The sequence below is a fragment of the Triturus cristatus genome, chromosome 2_2 (assembly GCF_964204655.1).
Source record: "Triturus cristatus chromosome 2_2, aTriCri1.1, whole genome shotgun sequence".
Lineage (NCBI taxonomy): Eukaryota > Metazoa > Chordata > Amphibia > Caudata > Salamandridae > Triturus > Triturus cristatus.
This window is the reverse complement of record NC_140582.1, coordinates 112,185,957-112,207,797: the sequence shown is the minus strand read 5'-3', so window position 1 is coordinate 112,207,797 and position 21,841 is coordinate 112,185,957. Positions and strand designations below refer to the sequence as shown.

The 21,841-nt window shown below is 42.6% G+C and overlaps 1 protein-coding gene across 1 annotated transcript in view; it reads right to left on the bottom strand.

Annotated features, from left to right (window-relative positions):
- CPLX1 (complexin 1) overlaps positions 1–21,841 on the bottom strand; it is a 522,128-nt gene that overhangs the window by 235,019 nt on the left and 265,268 nt on the right. Inside the window, exon 3 of the mRNA XM_085641121.1 lies at positions 1,029–1,204. Within this exon, the coding sequence (XP_085497247.1) occupies positions 1,029–1,204 (176 nt within the window). The remainder of the gene's footprint in view (positions 1–1,028; positions 1,205–21,841) is intronic.

Sequence of the window (21,841 nt, the reverse complement as noted above, 5' to 3'; positions counted from 1 at the left end):
TCATGTGTAAAACGTTTTCCAGGCCTAATGAGTCAGACTGACAGATTGTACTTTCAGAAGGAATGTTTATCAGCCTCGGGTGCTTTAGAATGTAAATTCCCTGCTCCGCTTTTCGTTTTAAAATGGCAGGTCTGTTCTGGTGAGTACTCCAGAAACCTGCTCTTACTACCAAGCTGCATGAATTATTTTCAAAGGCATGACCCACAGTACATCAGAGTTTTCTTATTGACACAAGTGGGTTGTGTATCAGTTCAGATCCCGACGGAAAACAGAAGCGAGTCACAGAGAAGCCTGCCTCTGGCAGTGCATAAATGTCCTCGTGTAGAACCTTCCGTGTTAACTAACTGGATATGACATTCACTGCAGGCTCCCAAACAACGGGGCATATTATCAAGACAGGCGATAAAATTATCGCCGCTGTAGCGGCAGAAAACTGCAGCTAAAACGGCGATAATGGACTTGATTATAAGCTCTATGGAATTCCTATTGAAGCCTATGTTAGATGTCCTTCACATTTAACATGGGCTTCAATTGGAATTCCATAGAGCATATTATCGAGCCCATTATCGCCGGTTTAGCAGCAGTTTTCTGCCACTATAGCGGGGATAATTGTAACTCCGTTTCTTGAGAATATGCACCAACATATTTAAATGAAGCATTCATAAGAGATAGAAATTTCACGGTAGGAAACAGTGGCGTAACAAAACATGAAGGCCCCCCTGAAAAATATGCTGAGAGGGCCCCTCACACTCTGAACAGTAGGTGCTGAGGGGGCCCCTCCCAGTACGGGTATGTCTGGGGGCCTCCACACCGCGGGGGCTGCGGAGGCCTTTGTTACACCCCTCGTAGACAACGAGAGGATGGTGCGCCCCAAAGCGCAAAGAAACAGAAGGCAGTGCTGTTGAGTATACATTAAATAAATGCACCTGACAATTAATTAATTGGCTAGTATATCACATGAGGTTCAAAGGTGTGCCTTATTCTTCTAAGAGTATGAAAGATGAGTCGCCTCATATCTTTACACATACCTTATCCCGGATACCTTGCCGCATGGATTCTCGCTCGGCCTCCATCTTGGCATATTTTGCTTTCCTTTCCTCTTCTTGCTGTCGGAGGGCTTCTTGCTGCTCTTCCATCTTCTTCTGGGCATCGGGATCTTTCTCTTCATCTCCTCCAAGCATCTTCCCCATATCTTTGGTAGCACCTATAACAAAAAAGACCAGCCATTAACAAAAGGCAATCTCATTCTGTCTGCCAGTGCTTTATTTGAGCCAGTGTTTTCCGGTGCTCTGCACCGGCACTTAATTGTCAGCACTGGCGCTTGTAACAGTCTGCCAAAAAGTGGCGTTGTCTGGCTAATTTAGAGATGACCACAACAACAGATAATTATTAATTTAATATACATTATAAATTACAATTACATGTCGCCCAAGCCATTCTTATGGCTTTGGGGGCCCGGAACCGTCCAAATTGTCACAATTGTTGAAGTGTGATGATTAGAAGTTGTGTTGTTACTAGCATCAACAGCATAGCTGGGAAATTGTGTGTTGCAAGAGGTAGTGCCTCCTGACGAGGGCCCTGGCACCTATTGTTTTCCAAATTCTGATGCTGGCCACCATTAAACCTCACTTGTTCTAATGCCAACTAATAATTGGTTCTACTGTGAGTTTGGTGAGGTCAGAGTAGAGAGATGAAATCTATTCTTAATTCAATTAGGATGTAGATGGAAAAATTGGCAATGTACTTGTTTCTGAAATCATCAATTGATCACCTTTCCAAGAATTTATCGACTGGTTTACTTCCAAATGCATGTCGATGAAGGTTCTTTATTGGTTTAGATCGGAAAATATCTGTGTGAAAGGTATTCATCAAATATCTGTCTAAGCAAACCTTTCCAAATCAAGACCCCTGATGTTTTATCCTGAGCATTCATATTTTACCAGTAGGCGACATTTTTGTGAGCTGTTGAGGTCAATTGCATTTACTAAACAAATATTTTGTGCCATGTTCATTGTTCAGATCCGATGACCATATTAAGCAGTATCTTATGATCACTACATTCCGTCAATGCACATATATTATTTTATATTCACTGTTCATTACCACAAGCGAGCTGAAACTGAGTAGATATAGCAGTCCTCCAATATTTCAGTAAATCTACATACATCAAAAAGTTCTTGAAATTAATCTCCAAGCAGATGTTTTGCGGAAATCGCTAAAGGGTGGTAGAGCACAGGAAGAGCAAAGAGGACAGGTGTCATGACCATGGGGATTGTCAACCAGAAATCATGGCTCTGATAATGGATAAAATAGTGCCATACCAATAAGGGACTGTGGACTCGATATTCAAAGTGCTTTTGTAGTTGTAAAGCCTGTAAATTGCAAAAACATAGGTTTAAGTTTAAGTTCATTAAATAATTGCTAAGTTACTTAAAACCATTGCAATAAATTTGACAAGATGTTTTTACGTAGTTCGATATCTTGCATAAAAATAACAAGTTTAAAATGGAGTCTTTCACATTCATATTTAAAAGTATCTGTTTGTTAAAAGAAAATATGAGGTTTCAGAGTTATGGTGACCAGAACCTGCAGCAGTGTTACCTGTTAGAAGGTCGTACTGTTCTGAAGGGTAATATGTCAATTTTTCTTAAGTTGCAGTTTGGGTCCTCTGGGCTGGGTATATTGTATTGTGAGGCAGTCTTTGCTGGACCTTCAGCTAGAATTTAACAAACCATCAATTCAACTGGGGGTCCCCGGGACAAAGCAGGTCGCCATCGGCTGCCTTCTTGAATGGATTCCCCTTTGATTAATCAGGCCCTTGGCCATAAAAGGAACTTTGCATCCTCCGGGAAGGGCCATCAAAAATGTTGCTGCTTGTATAATGAAGTGTATTGATGCAGATGTTAAGGGAGGCAACTCGTATGTTGCTTCCCAGTCGGACAAATATAAGATTGAATGTTAGAGGAACAAATAGTTCTCCTTACTAAAGAGATGCAAAGAGTCTTAATAGGGTGTTGGTAACAACATTTACCGGTGTAACTCCTAAACTAATTCATAAAAAGCCAGACAAGCTTCATATCTGGCAGAAATACGATAACAAACTTGAAGCAGGTGTTTTGTCTAAAAAATAACCACAAAAAAGCAGAGAGTCGGTCCGCCTAAATACACAAAAACAACACTTCGCCCTTGGCGACAATACATAGAAATGAAATACACACAAGCAACACTCTACCCTTATGGGCAATACATGACAATTACTTTGAGAGTTTTGTTAAGAATATGGGGGCATATTATCAAGAAAGGCGATACAATTATCGACGCTTTAGCAGCAGAAAACTGCCGCTAAAACGGCGATAATGGGCTTGATAATATACTCTATGGAATTCCAATTGAAGCCCATGTTAGATGTGAAGGACATCCAACATGGGCTTCAATTGGAATTCCATAGAGCATATTATCAAGCCCATTATCGCCGCTTTAGAGATAGTTTTCTGCCGCTAAAGTGGCGATAATTTGATCACCTATCTTGATAATATACCCCATGATATTTTTGCAAGAGGAAAAACTCCTGCACTCCAATCCGGGGCGTGGGATGATTTTAAAAAGCACTATTAAGCTACCAGCGCTGGCCCCTTCATAGCGCTCTTTACTTCTGTTGGGAGGGGGGTAAAAGAGGAGAAGAAACAGGAAGGCGTGGGAAAAAATGTTTTTGAAGTGCTATAACAAAGTGCAAGTAGCAGATGGCCAGCGGAGGGCCACTAATCAAAGCTTTCTAATGTGTACCTAGTCCGTGGGCCACGGAAAGAAAATCAAGTGACGCAAGGCAAGTGCTGCCCAGTGGGAAGGCAGCAAAGAAGAGCAACAGTGATGCCAACAAATGGTAAGCGAGGGATGGGTTCCAAGTCCATTACTGATCACAAGAGTCTCGCAAGCGAGAAAATATAGAATACAAATGTAATTCATCCTTTACCAAGAGGATAATCCAAGTATGAGATACTTACTCTACTCCGCAAATAAATCACCCCAGAAAACGTTTCTTAGGACCTGTAAGACTGAAGTGTGCCACAGTGTCAAGACTTTTTGCACTCTAAACTGTTTCCCGCTTAAATCTTGCACGACTTCGTAAAAGAGGTATGCCTTCGGATACAGTTTTCATGCAGATGACTGATGAAATGTATTTTTTTGAAATTTGTATACATTTTGACAAAGTTATACCTTTTACTAGAGGAGGAAAAAACCAATTTTGCCTAGATGTAAGTGAGATCATACAGAACTAATGTTGCTTAGTCCACAAAACAGTTGCTGGAAATCATTTGCCGAAAGTCAGTCAGGGATGTAATCCAGGCCCCCGCAGCCTGGCCAATAAATATATGGTATGGGAGATACAGAGCCCCCATTCTGCTGTGGACCCCATCATTTTGTGTTATGCTACCAGGGCCGGCTTTAGGGTGATGCGGCCGGTGCGGCCGCACTGGACGCTAACCTGGGAGTGCCCTGACCTCAGGGGGGGCCCTGCCTTTAGCAATAACACAAATTAAAAACAGCTTATGCAGAGTTCCATGTGGTCCAGATTTCAGGCAACAATAAAATTGTCAAGAAAACTCGTGATTAATTTTCCTGCTAGTTAGAAATGGGGTTTCTGGTTGACTTGGGTATTCACCTAAGTCAGGCAGAACACACCACTCTAGTCAGGGTAAGGGGGTTACCCCATTCACCCCCCTAGGTAGCTTGGCAGAGCATTCAGGCTTATCCCAGAGGCAATGTATAAAGCGTTTCAGGAGCAACATACACACACATACACCGGTGACACACTAGGCACACCAGGAAAAGAGACTCCACACAAGGTTATGTATAAATAGCCTCTGTATTGTAGATAAAACACAATAGACCATAACCACATAAATCACTGTGCCACAAGGCACTTGTCATGACATCACATAGATCACACCAACCAGAAACCCCATTTCTAACACTGCTGGAAAGAGAAATTAGAGTTTTGTCTAGTTGCAGTTTTGACTCGCCATATAGTAGTGCGGAGGGTTATTATGCCCGCTGCAAAGAACAGATCTGTATTTGATATAGATAGCTGAGTGGTTTGGCTGCTATTGTTATTCCGATTTGGGAGCAAACTCTTGTCTGATACAAATCAAGGAAGTCATAGCTCTAAAAATGACAACCTAAGAGGCGAATGAACAGTAACATTGAATAATGGTTATTTATATAGTTCTATCACTTTATTGGCACTTGTGGCTTTAATAGGTGGCATTTTATGTTTAGCTAATATGATGGGGGAGTGGGGTAAGCGAGACACATGGAACCAGTTGAGGTGACGCGATCTTTATTGATTGCACAGAAGCCTGCCAACCATCACCTGTTAACGGGTAACCACGCCCCCAACCGTCCTCCTCTACCAACAACACCAGCATTCCACATGCCTCGCACCCATAAGCATAAGGTGGGTAGGTACTAAATTAAATAGACAATGATGTATACTAATGCAACATGATAGCTCTCAATTTGTTCCCTTCAGAGGAAGTAAAGGCTTAGTAGGTCCTACCAGGATGCAAACACTTGACGGGCAGGTTTCGAGGTTGGCACCCATCCCACTAAACATTCATTCAGCCAAAAAACCTTACTTCAAACTTTGAATCATTCATTCTGATGCATGTGCTCCTCCAGCAATTGTGGTTTAGAGATGAACATATACAGATTGCAGGAAGTACTTACTACACGTGGAGTTAGTGCATCGGTAACTGCCATGTCTTTAGGAACCATTTGAACGCTCCTTTCTGCTACCACGTCAGAACACGAGAATTCACACAAAAACGACATGAAAATGCCTCTGAACCACAATAATCACCACAAAACAAGGCAATTTTCTCAATTTCTCTCCACAAAATTGTCTGTGTGTATTTGCCAATTTACTAACAAGGAAAACAACATGTATTTTAATGCAAATCAGGCTCCATGCAGTGCCACAGAAACGAGGTAACCTGTTGTTTAGTAAAGTGATCCTCGGGTGCAGCTAGGCTGCACACACAACAGCATGAGCCTATATTAAATATTGCACCACGGTGCAATCACCTAAGCACAACCCTGCTCAAACACACTAAAAACACCAGGCACCACAAAACTAACAAACCTTGATCTGCTATGACGACCTAGACACCCGATACCGTAGAGAGTAAGAGAAGTTACAAAAAGAAGAACAGGCTACAAAATAGAAAATAAACATTGGCAAAACGAGAATTTCTCCTCTAAGATTAAAAGGAAAAAAAATCTGAAAATCACAGGTACGTGTGTCAATCGGCTGAATTTTTCAAATTTTGAATTTTGAAAGCCACTGTAATATGGGTGACTTTATCCATGTCACGTTTTGAGCCATATATCCAACTATAACATGAGGGACCTCATGGCACGTGATGTCCCTTAGGCCCAAGCACTGCAACATATGTTCGCATCCACTATTTGCCCACCAGGGGCCTATTATGTATAGAGCGCACTTTCCCTGTTTGGGTCATGGCACACCTTCAAACAGGTGAATCATGCACTGTTAGAAACTGGGGTTTCTGGTTGGCAGAGTATACACCTTGTCCAAGCAGGAGCCACAATCACAGTCAGAGTGAGTCAGATACACAACCTAAATTAGCTTGTGCAGGCTAGGTCCATTGTAAGTCAGAGCCAAATTTGTGGCCTCTATATGCACCACTGCTGTGCTCTTCCGATCCGAGGACAACATGGGTTTCCACCCACATGGAAACAGTGCATTTTTGTCATGCTCTGTTACACAGTCACCTTCTGCGTTGGACACACACAAAGACGATGCACTCAGAAAACAATATGACTATGCACCAGATTAGAGTACTCCTGCCCAGTGCTTCGATCACATACATTGCATGGTCTTGAGCAATATTTCACCAAAAGTGAGTAATTAACCAGTGACATTTGCACCAACGCTGCTTGTAAAAAAATATTCCTTTATTTGGCCAGTGCAAAAATTCAATTTTTCAGCAGGCAGTCAGTGCAAATGCCAGTTCAATACAGGTGCAAAGAAGCCAAGAAAGTTGTACCAAATTGCTGCACAGGGGTAGAAAATTGGTGCAGTTTGTGTAATCTAGTGTATTCTCTACGGTTTATTTCCAAAAAATATTACTGAACATTGGTGTGGGGGGCACAATATTTGTATCAACGTACCAACTAGCAGCAATATCACAATCACAATTGTAACAATCACTATTTAATCAAGGTAAGAAGATGTGAATTTATGAATTGAAATGTATGTTTTGTACATATACTAACACTGACGACTGGGAACCAGAACCGGCCCTGAACCCGTCTGGCCCCGGAGGGTGGGGGTGGGGCCGCTAGCAAAAAGCTTTGCGCCGCTTTTGTTGCTGGGGGCCAATATACTGCCCCCAGTAACAACCCCCCCCCCAGGGGTTTAAAATCAGCCCCCACCCTGGCGGTCCACCGGGGAAACACCCGGTGCCTGCTACGGCCAGTCCGGCCCTGATTGACGATATTGTGGTAGTCCTAATTTTGGATGCAATATTTTTGCAGGTCGATATTTTGAACGTGATATTGCGATACACATCCTTGACCTTGTCTGAAACACAAGGCATGGTAAGCAGTGACCACATATCTACACTGTGGACTTCATTCGGCATTTCGCACATTCATTCGCCTGCACGCTCGCTCACCTTTGAGAGTCCACCAATTCAGCACCAGCGTAAAATGCAATTACACATTTAAGCTGTAAACTGATATGCACAACAACTCAGCAAGCACCAGCTTTTACAGGTGCTTGAGAGGGAGCAGCTTACAGACAAAAAGCAATCTGCTCGAAACAGAGAATTTCTTCGAAATGAAAAGTGCTCTGCCTTCTATTGATCCGTAAATTGGTATTGATGCCTTTGCTTACCACTGAAGAAACACTTGCAATAGTTAATCACTGAAAGCAGCATATGGAGCACTCCATCAGTTTAACACGTTTTCCACCACGCATATGTTTGTCAAAGAGATGGCTCATGGAGATATACGCGCCTGTGTCTGGATTGAGGAACGCGCGGCGTAGATGCAGGAAATGGTGGTGCGGCCATTTTGTGTGCTTTGAACTCATTCCAGAATATTTCCTTTTCACTGATATGCCAATTTTAAAATGGAAGAAAATAGCAGCAAATGAAGCAACGTTACACGGGGAAGGAAGACAATCGTCCCCTTTAATGGTTATTTTAGAATTTAGATAAAGATTTTCTGAGTCGTGTTGAGGCCCTAAAGTGATTATCAGGTAAGGCAAGTACTTACTACAGCCAGGGCTGGACTGCCTATTGGGCGTTTTGGCATGCTGCCGAGCTGGGGGCTGATGTCACTGCGGTGGGGGCTAATTTCGTTGATAGAGACCTGTTTGTGCTTCGAAATAAACTAAGCAAAACTAATTTCGTTCAGCACACTCAGGTCCCCATCAACGAAATGAGCCCCCAGCTCGGCAGCATGCCAAAACGCCCGGTAGCCAGTCTGGCCCTGACTACAGCTATGATGCATAGTGCAAAGACCGAGTACGGTGGTGGTTGAATTCATCAGTGTTGAGTGTGCTCCACATCTGTTTAGTTGACATGTACGCACATATTATGCTTGTGGTTGCAAGCAAAGGAATTTGAGGATGGATCACAAGCAGTTTATGCAGTGATAGACCTACTTGTATGTTCGATCTAGCTTGCTCACTTTGCCACTGGATTTAAGCTAGCCTGGCTGGTGACAGCTGATTAGCCACAAACCGGTCCCAGGATGCTTGTTTCCGGTCCAAGGAAGACATGGCTTGGCAGTTCAGGCTGGACTGTTCCCATGAGGCACAGGGTCAGACTGATTTGCATATGGCCATGTCTGAACTGGGGTGGCGGAGTGAGCTAAAGAATGATGATGGATTAAACCCATATCAGTTGACTGCGGGTGAGTGCTTGCAATGCTCAACACTCCGTCCATCATCCCCTTTGGTTTTGCTATGTTTGATCTAGACACATATAATATTATTAACAATAATGGCCTAAAACTGTTTTTGTTCCAGCTTTTAGCAGGGGCAAATTAAGCACCCGTAACTTTAAAATTGTAGTGCTAAGCAGTCCATTAGATGGAATACCTCCTTGATAACTCAAGAAAAATGTAATATTTATGTGGGAGATTTTCTGTGCCTGAATATGGCTCAAAGTTCTAAAAGACCCCCAATGTTCAACAACGTCTGTCTGTTTTTGCAATTTAAAAAAAATCTGTAAGTACGGTACTGAGGCGGTGAGTCAGCACTAAATACATGTCTACATTAACTCAGGCATTCAGGCATTAACTTTTATTCAGAAAATATACAAAGATCAATAAGGTGAATCGTACGTAAATTTCTGTCAGAAAAATGTGCACTTTGAAGAATGGTCAGTATAGATGGTAGAAATGAGAATACCCCTTCTTGTGAGACAATGGAAGTGAATTACAATAAAAACCTTTGAAAGCATTTAAGTGGCAAATTACTGATATCCTGGCTCCATCAAAGGCAATGGTGAGTAAAGACTGGTACCGTGTTTGTAGAGAAGTATAGTTAAGAGTAAAGTTTGATGCATTCTAAATCTACGCATTCCTTTAAGATAGTGAAACTTTCAGAATCCCGGATACCTATGGGGACCTTACCCTTCTACTTATCGACTGTGAGACCCCAAGAGGATGTTTTAAATATATTGAAAGGTGTACACTGAATAGTAGTAGTAGAAAGTCCCCAACAACACGTAGAGTGCCCTTTTGCAATAATGCTCCGAGTTCGAGAGAACACCGTAAGGGACGTCCAGCCTAAATAGTCTGTAAATGTCACAAATAGTACAGAAAATAAACATAGAGGGAAATTTAAAATAGGGTTTTCAGACTATTCAATTTTTTCTACTTGTAGCCCAATACTGGATCATCCATGGACCAGTGGACTAAAAAGGCAACCCATTATGCAGAAGATTTCAATAAAACACCTGGCTTGAAATTGTGCTCTCCATTAATGAAACATGGTAAGTACGTAATTATAAGTATAGGGTGTTAGATCTGGGGGTCTCTAGTTGGCAGAGGTAAGTACCTTAGACCAAATAGGGACCCTTGCTTCTAGTAAGGGTACAGGGACACACACGGTAGATAACCCCTGCTCCCCCTCTAGGTAGCTTGGCTCGAGCAGACAGGCTTATCCCCAAGGCAATGTGTAAAGTATTTGCACGTAATCACCACAATGACCCCCCTAGTACACCACAAACTTAGACCACACAGGTGAGTATATCGAAAATATAGCTTTATCTAGTTTCAGCAGTAAAAATCTATTATCATAGCATTGCACATTAATCTTCTGTTTCTCTTTTAGCTTTCTTGGATCGCTAGGTACGCAAAATAATTAGTTTCTAGTCTCTTGTGAGCGTTAGGTGTCAAAAAGAATATGTCTTTAGACTCTCAGCACTGAAAACACCTTTTTAGCTATGCCCCTGCGCTTATAATTGAAGCGCTCCTCTCCGGCTGCTCCTCCAAGCAAAGGTACCCCGGGCGTTGGCCTCCGGGCCCCACAAGCTATGCGGGACGTTCGGGGGTTAAGCGGGCTGTCACAACAGTTACCGATGCTCCCTCTCCCTGCACGGACTCACCAGGCTGCGGGTCGGGGCGCAAGGACTCAGCGTGTCGAAGCCCTTCCTCGGGACAGAGTTCCCGTAGCTCATGGACGGCGGCCAATCAGGTCGCGGCTCTCTCGATGAGCCCCCAGGGACGACGTCAGACGTTACCAGGCCTCCGCCAATCGTAGCGCAGTTCCTCCGGCCAGGCCTCCGCCGTCAACCAATCAGGTCGCGACCTCCTCGCTTCGTTCTTCGCAGTCTGTGGAACGGAGAGGCACAGCTCCTGGACGATCTCGGGCCCCCGGGCCGTGGCAGTGAATTACGGGCAGGATATTTCAAAGCGCCGTAGTACAGGTGCCGATAAGCACGTCGATCTTCTCAGCGCAGCAGCCGGTTTCAGGCACTAATCAGCGCCGCTCTCTCAAGCAAAGCAGAGAGCAGACAGCGCACTTCACGGGACACAGCAGAGTCTTGAAGTCTCGGCAACCTTTATATCCCTGGGATGCCAAACAGGAGGCCAGCTCTTCTCAGGCCCTTGGAGATTCCAAATTGTAGACACAGCACACAGAAAAGTCTTGGTTAGGTCAAGTAGGCAGGGTCACAGCACACAGCAAGACCCCTTTCTCCTCCTCAGCTTCAGTTGGTCAGCAGGACAGGTCAGCCCTTAGAGCACACAGCAAGGCAATCTTCCTTTGGTCCTTCAGCGGTCCATCTTTCAGCAGAGGTTCCTCTTGATTGTAGAATCTAAAAATCTGTTGTCAGGGGTCTTGTACTTATACCCCTAAAAGTCTTTGAAGTCTTTGTGCAAGTGGGTCCTGAGCCCGGTCTGATCCAGTTCTGGGTGTTGCTGGAGCACTTTGTTTTCCTGGCTTCTCCTTTCTTTTCAGAGTGAGGGGCAGAGTCGTCAGCCGCCCAGCAGGAGGTGGAGCCAGTAGTGTGGCAGGCAGGCACAGCCCTATTCAATCCCAGGTGCTACCTCCTCCCTCCACTCTACTTGCAAATGTCGCCATTCAGCAAAGGGCTGACTCAGCCAACCTCCTGGAGGATCCCCAGCCCCTTTCACTCTCAAACCAGACAGTCAATCCACAAGCATGCCCAGGCACACAGAAGGGTCAGACAAGAGAACAGCTACTCTCTAAAAGTACTATTCTCCAACTCAGGATTTAAAAACAACCTCCCCTAAAAGATGTGTTATTAAATGCTGAGCTCAGGGATATCAAACACTCATGTCTTATCTTGTTCCTATGAGAAGATAGGCTGATAGCCATTGGCACCAGCCTCCCCCATGTTAGCCTATGGAGCAAGATAACCTTGCAGCAGTGAACACACAAAATGGCCGCTGTTCACTACCAGAGCATGGTACCTGCACTAGTACATGCTCTACCTTTTACATACACTGCACCCTGCCCAGGGGGGTACCTTGGGCCTTCCATAGGGATGACTGACGTGTATAAAAAGGGAAGGGTTAGGCCTGGTCAGTGTGGACACTGGCCAGGAGGACATGGCAGTCCGGGGACTGCAGGCAGGCCTGCGGTGGCAGGCCTGAGACACCATTTTAGGGCTACACAGGTGGGTGGCGCAATCAGCGCTGCAGACCCACTAGTAGCATCTGTCATCACCAGCCCTGGCACACACAGTGCACTTTACTAGGGACTTCATGGTGATACAGATATGCCAATCAGGTATATCCAATCAATATGATATTTTACACAGGGAGAACTTACACTCTGGCACTGATTAGCAGTGGCAGAGTGTCCAAAGCATCTAAACCAGCAAAAACGAAATCCAGCACAGCATCAAAAATCCAGGTAGTAGAGGCAAAAGATAGGGGAAAAACCCACGCCAAGGATGTCAGGTCTAACATAAGGGATATAAAACCCCTAAGTAAATGGGGTGAGATAAAGTGTGACAGTTGTATTTCTATGTGATTACAGATACTGCCCCATGAGAAGTAACTGTGGGTTAACAGAATGGATTATATTAAAAACATCAGCTGCATTTAAATAGTAAGTTTTCACCTGCACAATGATAAGAATACATGAATTAGGTTAGAGTATAGTAATCTCTTACTAACATTATATACCAATTTTAGGTAAGAAAGTGTCCTGAGGATCTATCCAGAAACCCATCAGGTTGCTCCATGTTGGAAAATAAATGATTGGAACTGGAGGAATAATACGGTAAATATCCCCAGAGCAGTGGACATTACTCCTTCTCAGAACGCTCAGACTGTGATTCAGTGAGGGCAGATGGTTTGGCTACATCACCTAGAGCCCATGAAAGAGTCATCTTAATTAATTTGCATTACTATATAGAAAGAGGTGGGATGTTACCCACATAGGCTAATGGTTTGCACTAAAGTACAGTTGAACTGGATGTTGTAATGATGATAACTTTTCATAACAATTTAGACTGTTATCAATTTTTACATTTCTCTGCCTCCTAGAAACTGTGTGTGATTTGTAAATATTTGGCCTAAAGAAGATGGTATAAAACATCTTCAGTGCCACCGAAATGCCCCTTCGACAGAATCTTTTGAGTTGTTTTTATAAATTGTTTTTTGGAATGAAAAATCTTTTTGAGTGATAATGATTTTTAGTAACTATAGATGTGTTAGAGAATGATGAACCGCAAATAGACCGCTTCTTTATCTTTGTATGTTTTTAATCCCTTTATACTATTTGATGTATGGATGATACATTTAATTGTATTTTAATATAAATAAATATGAATGACTTTTTATAATAAAGTGACAGTCAGACAGTTTTTGATTGTGGTATGGTTTTTCACTGTATATTATTATCTAATGCATCTCAAATTAGCCTAGGGAAGCAGAATTGGGGCTTTAAGGAAGTGAGCTTGCACAAAAGGAAGTTTCTTTTGTTCCTTGCATCATGAGCATATATTATTTTTAGGTAGGACATTAGACGGTAGCACCACTTGAGAGTTTCAATATATGTTTTGGCCATCATAAATAATTATTGGTAGCCTTGATCAGGTATTTTTCATAAAAATTGACTTGCAAGATATAGTAATTTCAGACGAGTGATTGAGCAGTAGACGTCTTTGTGGTAGAAGTGAGAAACCCATCCAAGGCAATATATGCCACCAACCGACAAACAGATGTAGGGAAGTATTAGTAATCTCATGGAGTCTAAATTGGAAAGCCATCAAACAGTTAAAACTTCGAAATTGCATGAATCCATGTCAAGTAAGTATCAATGTGTCTTTTTGAACATAAGAATAGACTCAGAAGGCGTTCTACCAAAATACTGAGGGGCATATTTACAATAACTGCCGCATTCCTGCATATCAGCAGGGATGCGCCAGTTATTGTGCACCACAGCGCCGCCACCATGGATGCGCCGCATTTACAATGCGGTGCACCATGGGGCAAAAACGGCACAGATGTGTGACGCATCTGTGCCGTAGAAGTGGCGCATTGCTGGAGTTGCGTCGCAAGCGTGACGCCACTCCAGCAATGGTCTGGGGGGCCCTATCTTGTTAATGCTGCGTCAATCCTTACGCCTGCTTCGGGCAGGCGCAGGGTTTTGACGCAGCATGGGCCTAAAAGTGACTGAGTGAAATCTTGACATATTCTAAAGGCAAGTAGATGGGTAATTAGAATAATAAGTCTACACTACCTAATGTATGCTTACCTTGACAAGAAATGTAAGTCTGCAGTGTGCAGTTGATAGAAGCCCAGGCCAATATTCTTGAAAGTGATAGTTTGCAGTTAATATAAGTGGAACTCAAGAATATTGCCAAATATTTTGCTACTGCTCAGAAATCATAGCCAGTTGAAAGCAAAAAGCAAAGCTTCAAGATAAATATCACAATTCATTTATTGGATGGTTATTTTTCATCTTATTATTTCTTAACAATTAACTTTTTTGAGAAGAAATGTAGACAAGGCTCACAAAGGCATTTTTCATAACTCGAAATGTCCCAGAGGTGAGGGTGTGGCGAGGCTACATTCTACACAAGTCTATACGGCAACTCTGTGTTGTTGAGGACTCCAGACCAGTATCATGAGGTACACAGCAATGGACACTGCAAACCACTGTTGGAAGCAGAGTGTGCCCTGAAGCACTGTGCACAAAAGATGAGTAAGTGCAACCACTAACTGGGATCATGGTGGGTTATGAGGGAATCAGAGGCACGTGGTTCTCAGTAACATTGAGCAGTGAGGGGAAGGGGAGGACTTTTGCTACCAATATTAAACAATAGTGAGGCGCCCAGTATATGGTGACTGACACTTTGCCAGACCTTGGACCACTGATACCTGCCTCCTAATGCATTGCATGCCAGAGCCCTTAGGCCACGCAAAATATGGTGTTTCTAAATACAGTGAGAATCATGGTGTAACATTTGTGGGGCGTCCACCAACAATGTTGATGATATAATACGTACCTGCATTTATATCAACATTCAATATTGACTACCAGCATGTCCTCACAGTAAGTAAGTAGATGCACAGTTATAGGAATGGTGAATCTATAGTTTCCTATTTATAGTGATGTGAATCCATTTTGAAAATTGGCATTGTGGAGTCGATATATGTGCAGGTCTAGCACAGTTATTCACTTCGTATTTCCACGTTTGCAGGGCAGTGTAATACCACCACACCTGAGGTAAGCAGCAGCATTTGTTTTCATGTAGACGTCCCCCATCTCTGCGTTAGGGTCCAAACTGGGGTGGTGTAGTGGGCAAAAGAACGATGGATTTAACCCAGATCTTTTGACTGGGGGAGAATGTTTGCATTGTCAGCATTCCGTCCATCATTTGTTTGCTGTAACAGGGTTACCTGTCCAGCACAGGTCTCAGAAATTAAACTGATGAGGTCAAGGTGATTTCCCTGGGGGGTGCAGGGGCCCTTCATTGCTTCTCTGGGGATTTTGCAAGTGGCTCCACCTGATCTGTTGGCTAGGATAGCTTCTTGGGTAGACCTTTTCAAGTAGGTTGAAGATAATGATACACTTTCCTACCTCCCAGGGTATCCAAATGCCTCTAGACAACCACTGTAAGTTCCAAAACATATGGACAGCCAGTCTCTCCCTTTTAGCGTAACCCTTATTACATCATATATATTTTAAGCTCTCTGTGCACCTTTTGGTACAGCAACACACATCACACAAGTTTCGCACCACTTCACTGCACAATGGTGTTGCATTATTCCATAATTGCATATACATATTCATTTTTGCGAATTTAGTCATCAGTTTCGAAACTTTAAAAAATGGTGTGAGTCCATAAGATTGAATGTTAGGAGCAGGCCAATTATTCCAGGTCCTTCACTAGTTTGCTCATTAGCAGTCCCTGGCTTGAAAGACTCAGGGAAGGCAAGCAAGATTGCAATTGGTGTCTACTGTGTAGAACGTCCTCTTACCAATGTAAAAGAGACACATGATTTGTGGAAAGGGGTTGCCTGAGGCACTTCAGGCTTGACATTTGTTGAAATAATTATGAAACAGAAGCTGATCACAGGAAGCCAAAAATAACTCTATTAATCAGAAATTAACTAACATTTAATTACAGCTGTCGAGTCCTGCAGTGCAAAGGGACTCCTGGCCTAGAACCACCACCGTTGCTGTAATTAGTGTGGAAACTGGACTGTTCAATACTTTGTGCTTATTAGTACTTTCATGTATAATAAATAATATTCTCAGCCTTTGATTAGCAGGTGTCGTCTGAGAAATCAGCATGAGCACAGGAAAGCCGGAAGAGAATTAATCATAGCATTCTTCAGAGTCTAAAGAACACAGGCCTGGTGGGCTTGGAAATTGGTGTGGCGGGTGGCAAAACATGTGTTTCATAGAGGTAGGAAGAATGCATTTCTTTCCACCCACTTGAGCAGGCTTGTATAACCTAAAGTTTCCCACAATTGTGGGATGAATTTTACATTCAGCCTTCTAAACAGGGCTCCTAATGCTAGAAATACAAAACCAAACTCAGGCAAGCATATAAAAGTGTTCAAGAAGGTGGAAACATTCACCCACTTTACAGACATCGACATCTGATGTGCCCCCACCTGCCATTAACAATTATTCGGGGGAACGGCGTGCAGCAGTAAAACAAGATGGCTGCCAGCTAGCGATCCCCCTGTGCGCTGAGGAGGAATGTAATGCCGGAGGAATGCTTACTCTGTGCATAATTCTTTTTGACACCAGAGAATGGCATTGGAAGCATAGGGGAGCGGCGAGGTGAGTTTACAGACCTAATTATAGTCTGCACATCTTTATTTATAGGTTAAGCCCAGCACTCCCATTTTAGCTCCGTTGCAGCCACCATTTTCTACTGAGGTGCGCTTATACATGGAGAATTTACTTCAAGTCGCTGCCATTTGGACCCTTTATTTCTCCAGTGCTATATTCCTCCCCAATATGCCTCACTTTTGTGCCTCATGGGTGCCTGTTGGGGGTTTCTCCTCAGTAGTGCCTCATATGTGTAGGTGACCTTACCTCAACACCTCAGCTATTCTCTGCATAGCTGTTTTATATTTGGAATAAACACCTCTAATTTCTTCAGTTCCTATTATTGTATACATTACTGGTCTGAACACAGGAAGCTTATCTGAATCTCCTCACCCTCGGGTGCCTCTTTAATAGACTATCCGGTCGAGACCATAGAGGGGACACTCCACTAATTTTGGAATCATAATGTGAATGTGTTACAATTTTCAAAAGCCTTACTTTATCTCCTTCCAATACTACGGACTGCAGAGAAATGCATGTGAACACCAATAAGAGTGTTAAGAAGGACCAAATCTCCCCCACCAAAACACCCTTACCTTTAACGTTAGACAACATAATGGACAAGCTTAAACTAATTAAACCTTTTGTGGTAGAGGCAAATACGGTCCAGCAAAGAATTGAAAAGAAGTGGTCCTATCTTGACTCTAGACTCACCTAGGAAGAACAGCGTGTTAGCGTCACCCAAGACATTATGGCTAAAGTTGAAACCTTCAATAGAGAAGTCAGTTTGCTCAAAAAACTAACTGAAGATTTAGAAAATTGTAACAGGTGGAACAACCTTCACCTTCATGGCATTCTGGAAGAATTGGAAGGGCAAGATATGATTAAATTTCTAAAAACCCATATTCCCAAAATTCTTGCCCTTTTTCTATAATATTCTGGCTTAATGAAAGTTCCGTCAGCAGCTAAACAATGTAAACAATTGGTATGGTCTGGACACAAGGGGCCATATGTAGGAAGCCTAATACCGGTCGGTAACGGCCGATTTTCGGTAAATATACCGTTACCGACCGGTATTTAGGCTTTTGGTATGTAGGGGGCTCATTTCAGGATTCGGTAATTTACCGAATCGGTAAAATCACCGAATCGGTAATTTTACCGATTCGGTAAATACCGAATCCTGAAATGAGATGTAGGGGGAGTGTGTCGTGGGTGTGGGGATTCGTTATTTACCACCAACTAAAAGTTGGTGGTAAATGACGATTAGCTGTGAAAAAGCATTTTTGTGCACTGTGAAGTGTGCAATGTGGCAGACATACATGCCCTTAGGGCATGTATGTGCGCCGCATGGTCACACATGCAGGAATCAGGGGTGCAACAGGGTGTCACTGTGACACCCTGCCACCCTTGATTGTGCTCCCCCCATTACCGAATCGGTATTTACTGATTCGGTAATGGTAACTGGCTTCCCATTGATTCCTAAGGGCCTCCTGGCCCATAGGAATCAATAGGAAGCCAGTTACCATTACCGAATCGGTAAATACCGATTCTAAATTACCGACCAATTCCGATTCGGTAATATTTACCGACTGATTACCTACATAGCATTTACCACTTCATAAATACCGAATCGGTAAAATTCGGTATTTATGAAGTGGTAAATGTTAGGCTACCTACATAAGGCCCAAGATCTTCAGTCAAGATGTCTCCAGAGGAAGGAAGACATGTTTACAATGAGACTAGTCTTAAGATCTATGAACACTCGATATGGCCTTATTTATCCATGTTTTTTTAAGGTCACATATAAAGACAAAACAACTACATTTGACAACCCAATGGATCTGAAGCAGTTCATTTACACCCACAAAGACAAAGCTATGGAACTTAGTAAGACTTGACTTTATCTGTTCTATCCGGATCCCCTAATCTTCAACTTGCTTTCTTTTTGCAGGTCCCAAGCTCTCCCTGGCATAGTGGATTCTGGTGGTATATCCTCCAGTGTCTTCATGGTCACATTTTGTCATCATTTCAGTGTTCATTTTCTTGTTGGTAAGTGCAAATGTTAGTTATTTATATTCATTTTTCAATGTGTTTCCTCCCTCAAGTATTGCGTTACCTTCTTCTGAATTACCTTCTTCATCCTCTGTGCTTTTGTCTCTGGCTGACTACTATTTCTCGCTTCATCTCCTTCCTCATTAAGATTCACCTACTCCTTTACTGTCATTATGACTAAAGTAATATGGCCTTATGTCATTTTTTTCCTTTATATCAATGGGGAGCCTTCTTATCTCCCCACTCACTTCTCTTTCCCATGAGCTCTCTTCTGTCTTTACTCTTTTCTTCATCCTTTAAATTCTTTTCTATACTCTAATGCAGTTTATTTTTCAGTATGCATCCTTGTCCGATAATAGCTCCACCAGATTTCACTCTTTAAATTCCCCCAAATGTTATATGGTCTACAGCATAGGTCTATTTGATCCCTTGTTGTCTATTTGTTCCCTATGCCTCCTCAATCAACAGCTTATGCATCGTCCCCTGAAATGTGAAAGGACTACGTAATCTGGTTAGAAAACAGAGTGCTTACTCATCTTTCAAGATTAACTCCCTGTCCTCTCTCCATTAAATGTGACGCAAGCAACAAGTGTGCCTACTCTAGTTTAAAAATGATTTTGTTAAATATGAATGTAGAAACATTCCTGTGTCTTCACTCTAATGACCATGCTATTAGTAAGTTGTTGTACAGCATATATGTGGCCTAGTTTCTTATGATACTTTAAGTAGCATTATATTCTGTGAAATCAAACATAAGGTCTTTGTACAGAGCATATCCTGAACTTGAGTATTTTAAGGCTCACTCATATGTGATAATGAAGAAAAGTGAGGCTTTGTAAAATAAAATATTTGCCTAGGATCACACAGTTTAGTCAAGTGGGGAAGCTATAATTGGTCAGAGGATTTCTGCTTTTACATTATGCAGTTCAGACCTTGTGATTGTGTGGTTGCCTTGCTCGTATCTTGAAAGAAAACTTTAATGCCTACCACTTTTAAATGTCACCAGCCGCCACTGCCAGTAAGGTGTCCTTGCTCAACAAGAACAATCCTGCCTACAATTCAGGCAACCGTGCACCATGAAGCAAGGGTGCCTGTGTTGGCGCTAGGCAGCCAAAAGTGCGCCAGTCTTAGGAGAGGACCGGAATATGCCATATAATGGTAAATACAGGACATTCCTGTCCTTACACATGCTGCAGCATGGTGGTTAGCTGCGTTGCAATGCGTGAAAGAATGATAAATGTAGCCTCTTTTTATTTTTCGTAGAGTCCATTCTTTTACCTTAACTCACTACTCAGCACCAAGTAAGAAACAGGATGAACTCTATTATATCATTAAGGGTCAAAGGGTACCGGATGTAACTTAAACTCCCCCTGCCATTTTGGTAAATTGACATCGACGATTTTATGTTTTATTTTTAAATACTTAACGAGCCCGTTATATTTCCCAACTCTGCGGGCACCGAATATATGAGTTAAATGTAATTTCTAACCATAGCAACCTAAAAGTTAGAGATCTCACAAACAGCAAAAGAATGCAATGCATGCTAATTAAAACTTCTAATTTTGTTCCTCCTGATTAAGAAACATGATTGTGATGCTTTCTCGGTAAAGCGTTTCTAAGCCTTTTCGAAGTAATTGGGCTGTCAATTCTAATGGGGACTAAAAAGAGACAATCAAAGCAGGCTCAATCCTGAGCATAATAATTCCACTGTGTATTTATACAGTGCGTATAATGTCCTGAGGGCTATGCACGGAAATAACATAGCCACATTTTTTGAGGCCGATGACGTCTGTGCTCATTACATGTACCCGCTAACAGATGGGCAACTGAACCACATAGAGGCAGGGTGACTTCCTGAAGTATTACACTGCCAAGAGAGAGAAGGACAGGTATATCAATACTTGCTTCTTCATAGACAACACACCTATCATAAAAATCGCATTCTTGTGAATTGTATTCTTGTAAGAATAAAAAAATTAAAACATAAAGGATTAAACTAGTGGCAAACGTTATTGAAGTATAAATGCCTCCCACTGCTGGACAGGAGCTTTGATGCATGAGAAAAGAAGCCTCGAGTCAGTCGTTCTACCCCTAACCTCCCTCAACACTGGTAATAAATTGCATTTTACTCCCTTGCGATCAAGCCAGGTCCATGCAGGTAAGAGCGGTGGGGCGGGGGGTATTTGACAGACGACGAGGAAAAATTAAATATATAATTAATTTTCCCTGTTTGTCATCTGTCGAAACCACCCCACCCGACCCCACTGCTCTTACCTGCACGGGCCGCGGCTGTTGGGATCTACATATATGGTTTATCTCACTCTAATTAGTAGTATTTATTGAGAAATGTATTTAACTGGAGCAGACTGCAGGCGATTAAATTATGTCCTGAGTTAGGATAGGTATAGATGCCATGAACAGAGCTGATTTCCTCTGTCAGGTGTTTCTAACACGCATTCTGTGGAGCAATAAGCTGTGTTTTATCGAAGTTTTTTTCTACGTTAGTTACGCTGGACTGTGGCAATGGTACCTGTGAGATTGAAACCCACAGGAGTTCAATACCTGAGTCTTCAATGGACCTCAACTTTCTGAATGCCATTTGAATCCCCCCATTCCAACATTCATTCTCTGCACATACATGTGGAGTCCCTCAGGGAACCGCACTGTCTCCCATTTTGTTTGAGGTATTTGATCGATTCTCATATCTTTTTTCAATTTTGACATACTCAACTTCTTGATTTAAGAGTTTCTACAGACACATTTGACTAATTGTCTTCCTTGCATTTGTATCTAGTTGGCCAGAAACAGAATGAAGCTAAATGCATCATAAACTGAGCCTGTGACTTTTGGAGCAGATCCGGACAACTTGGCTGCTTTTTAGGGGTCTTGCCTGTCCATGAGCCCTATGATGAGGACTGTACAGCTCTGATCACTTCTAGGCTTTCACTTCAGGCCTGGTCATAAAAGAAGGGTTCTCTTATC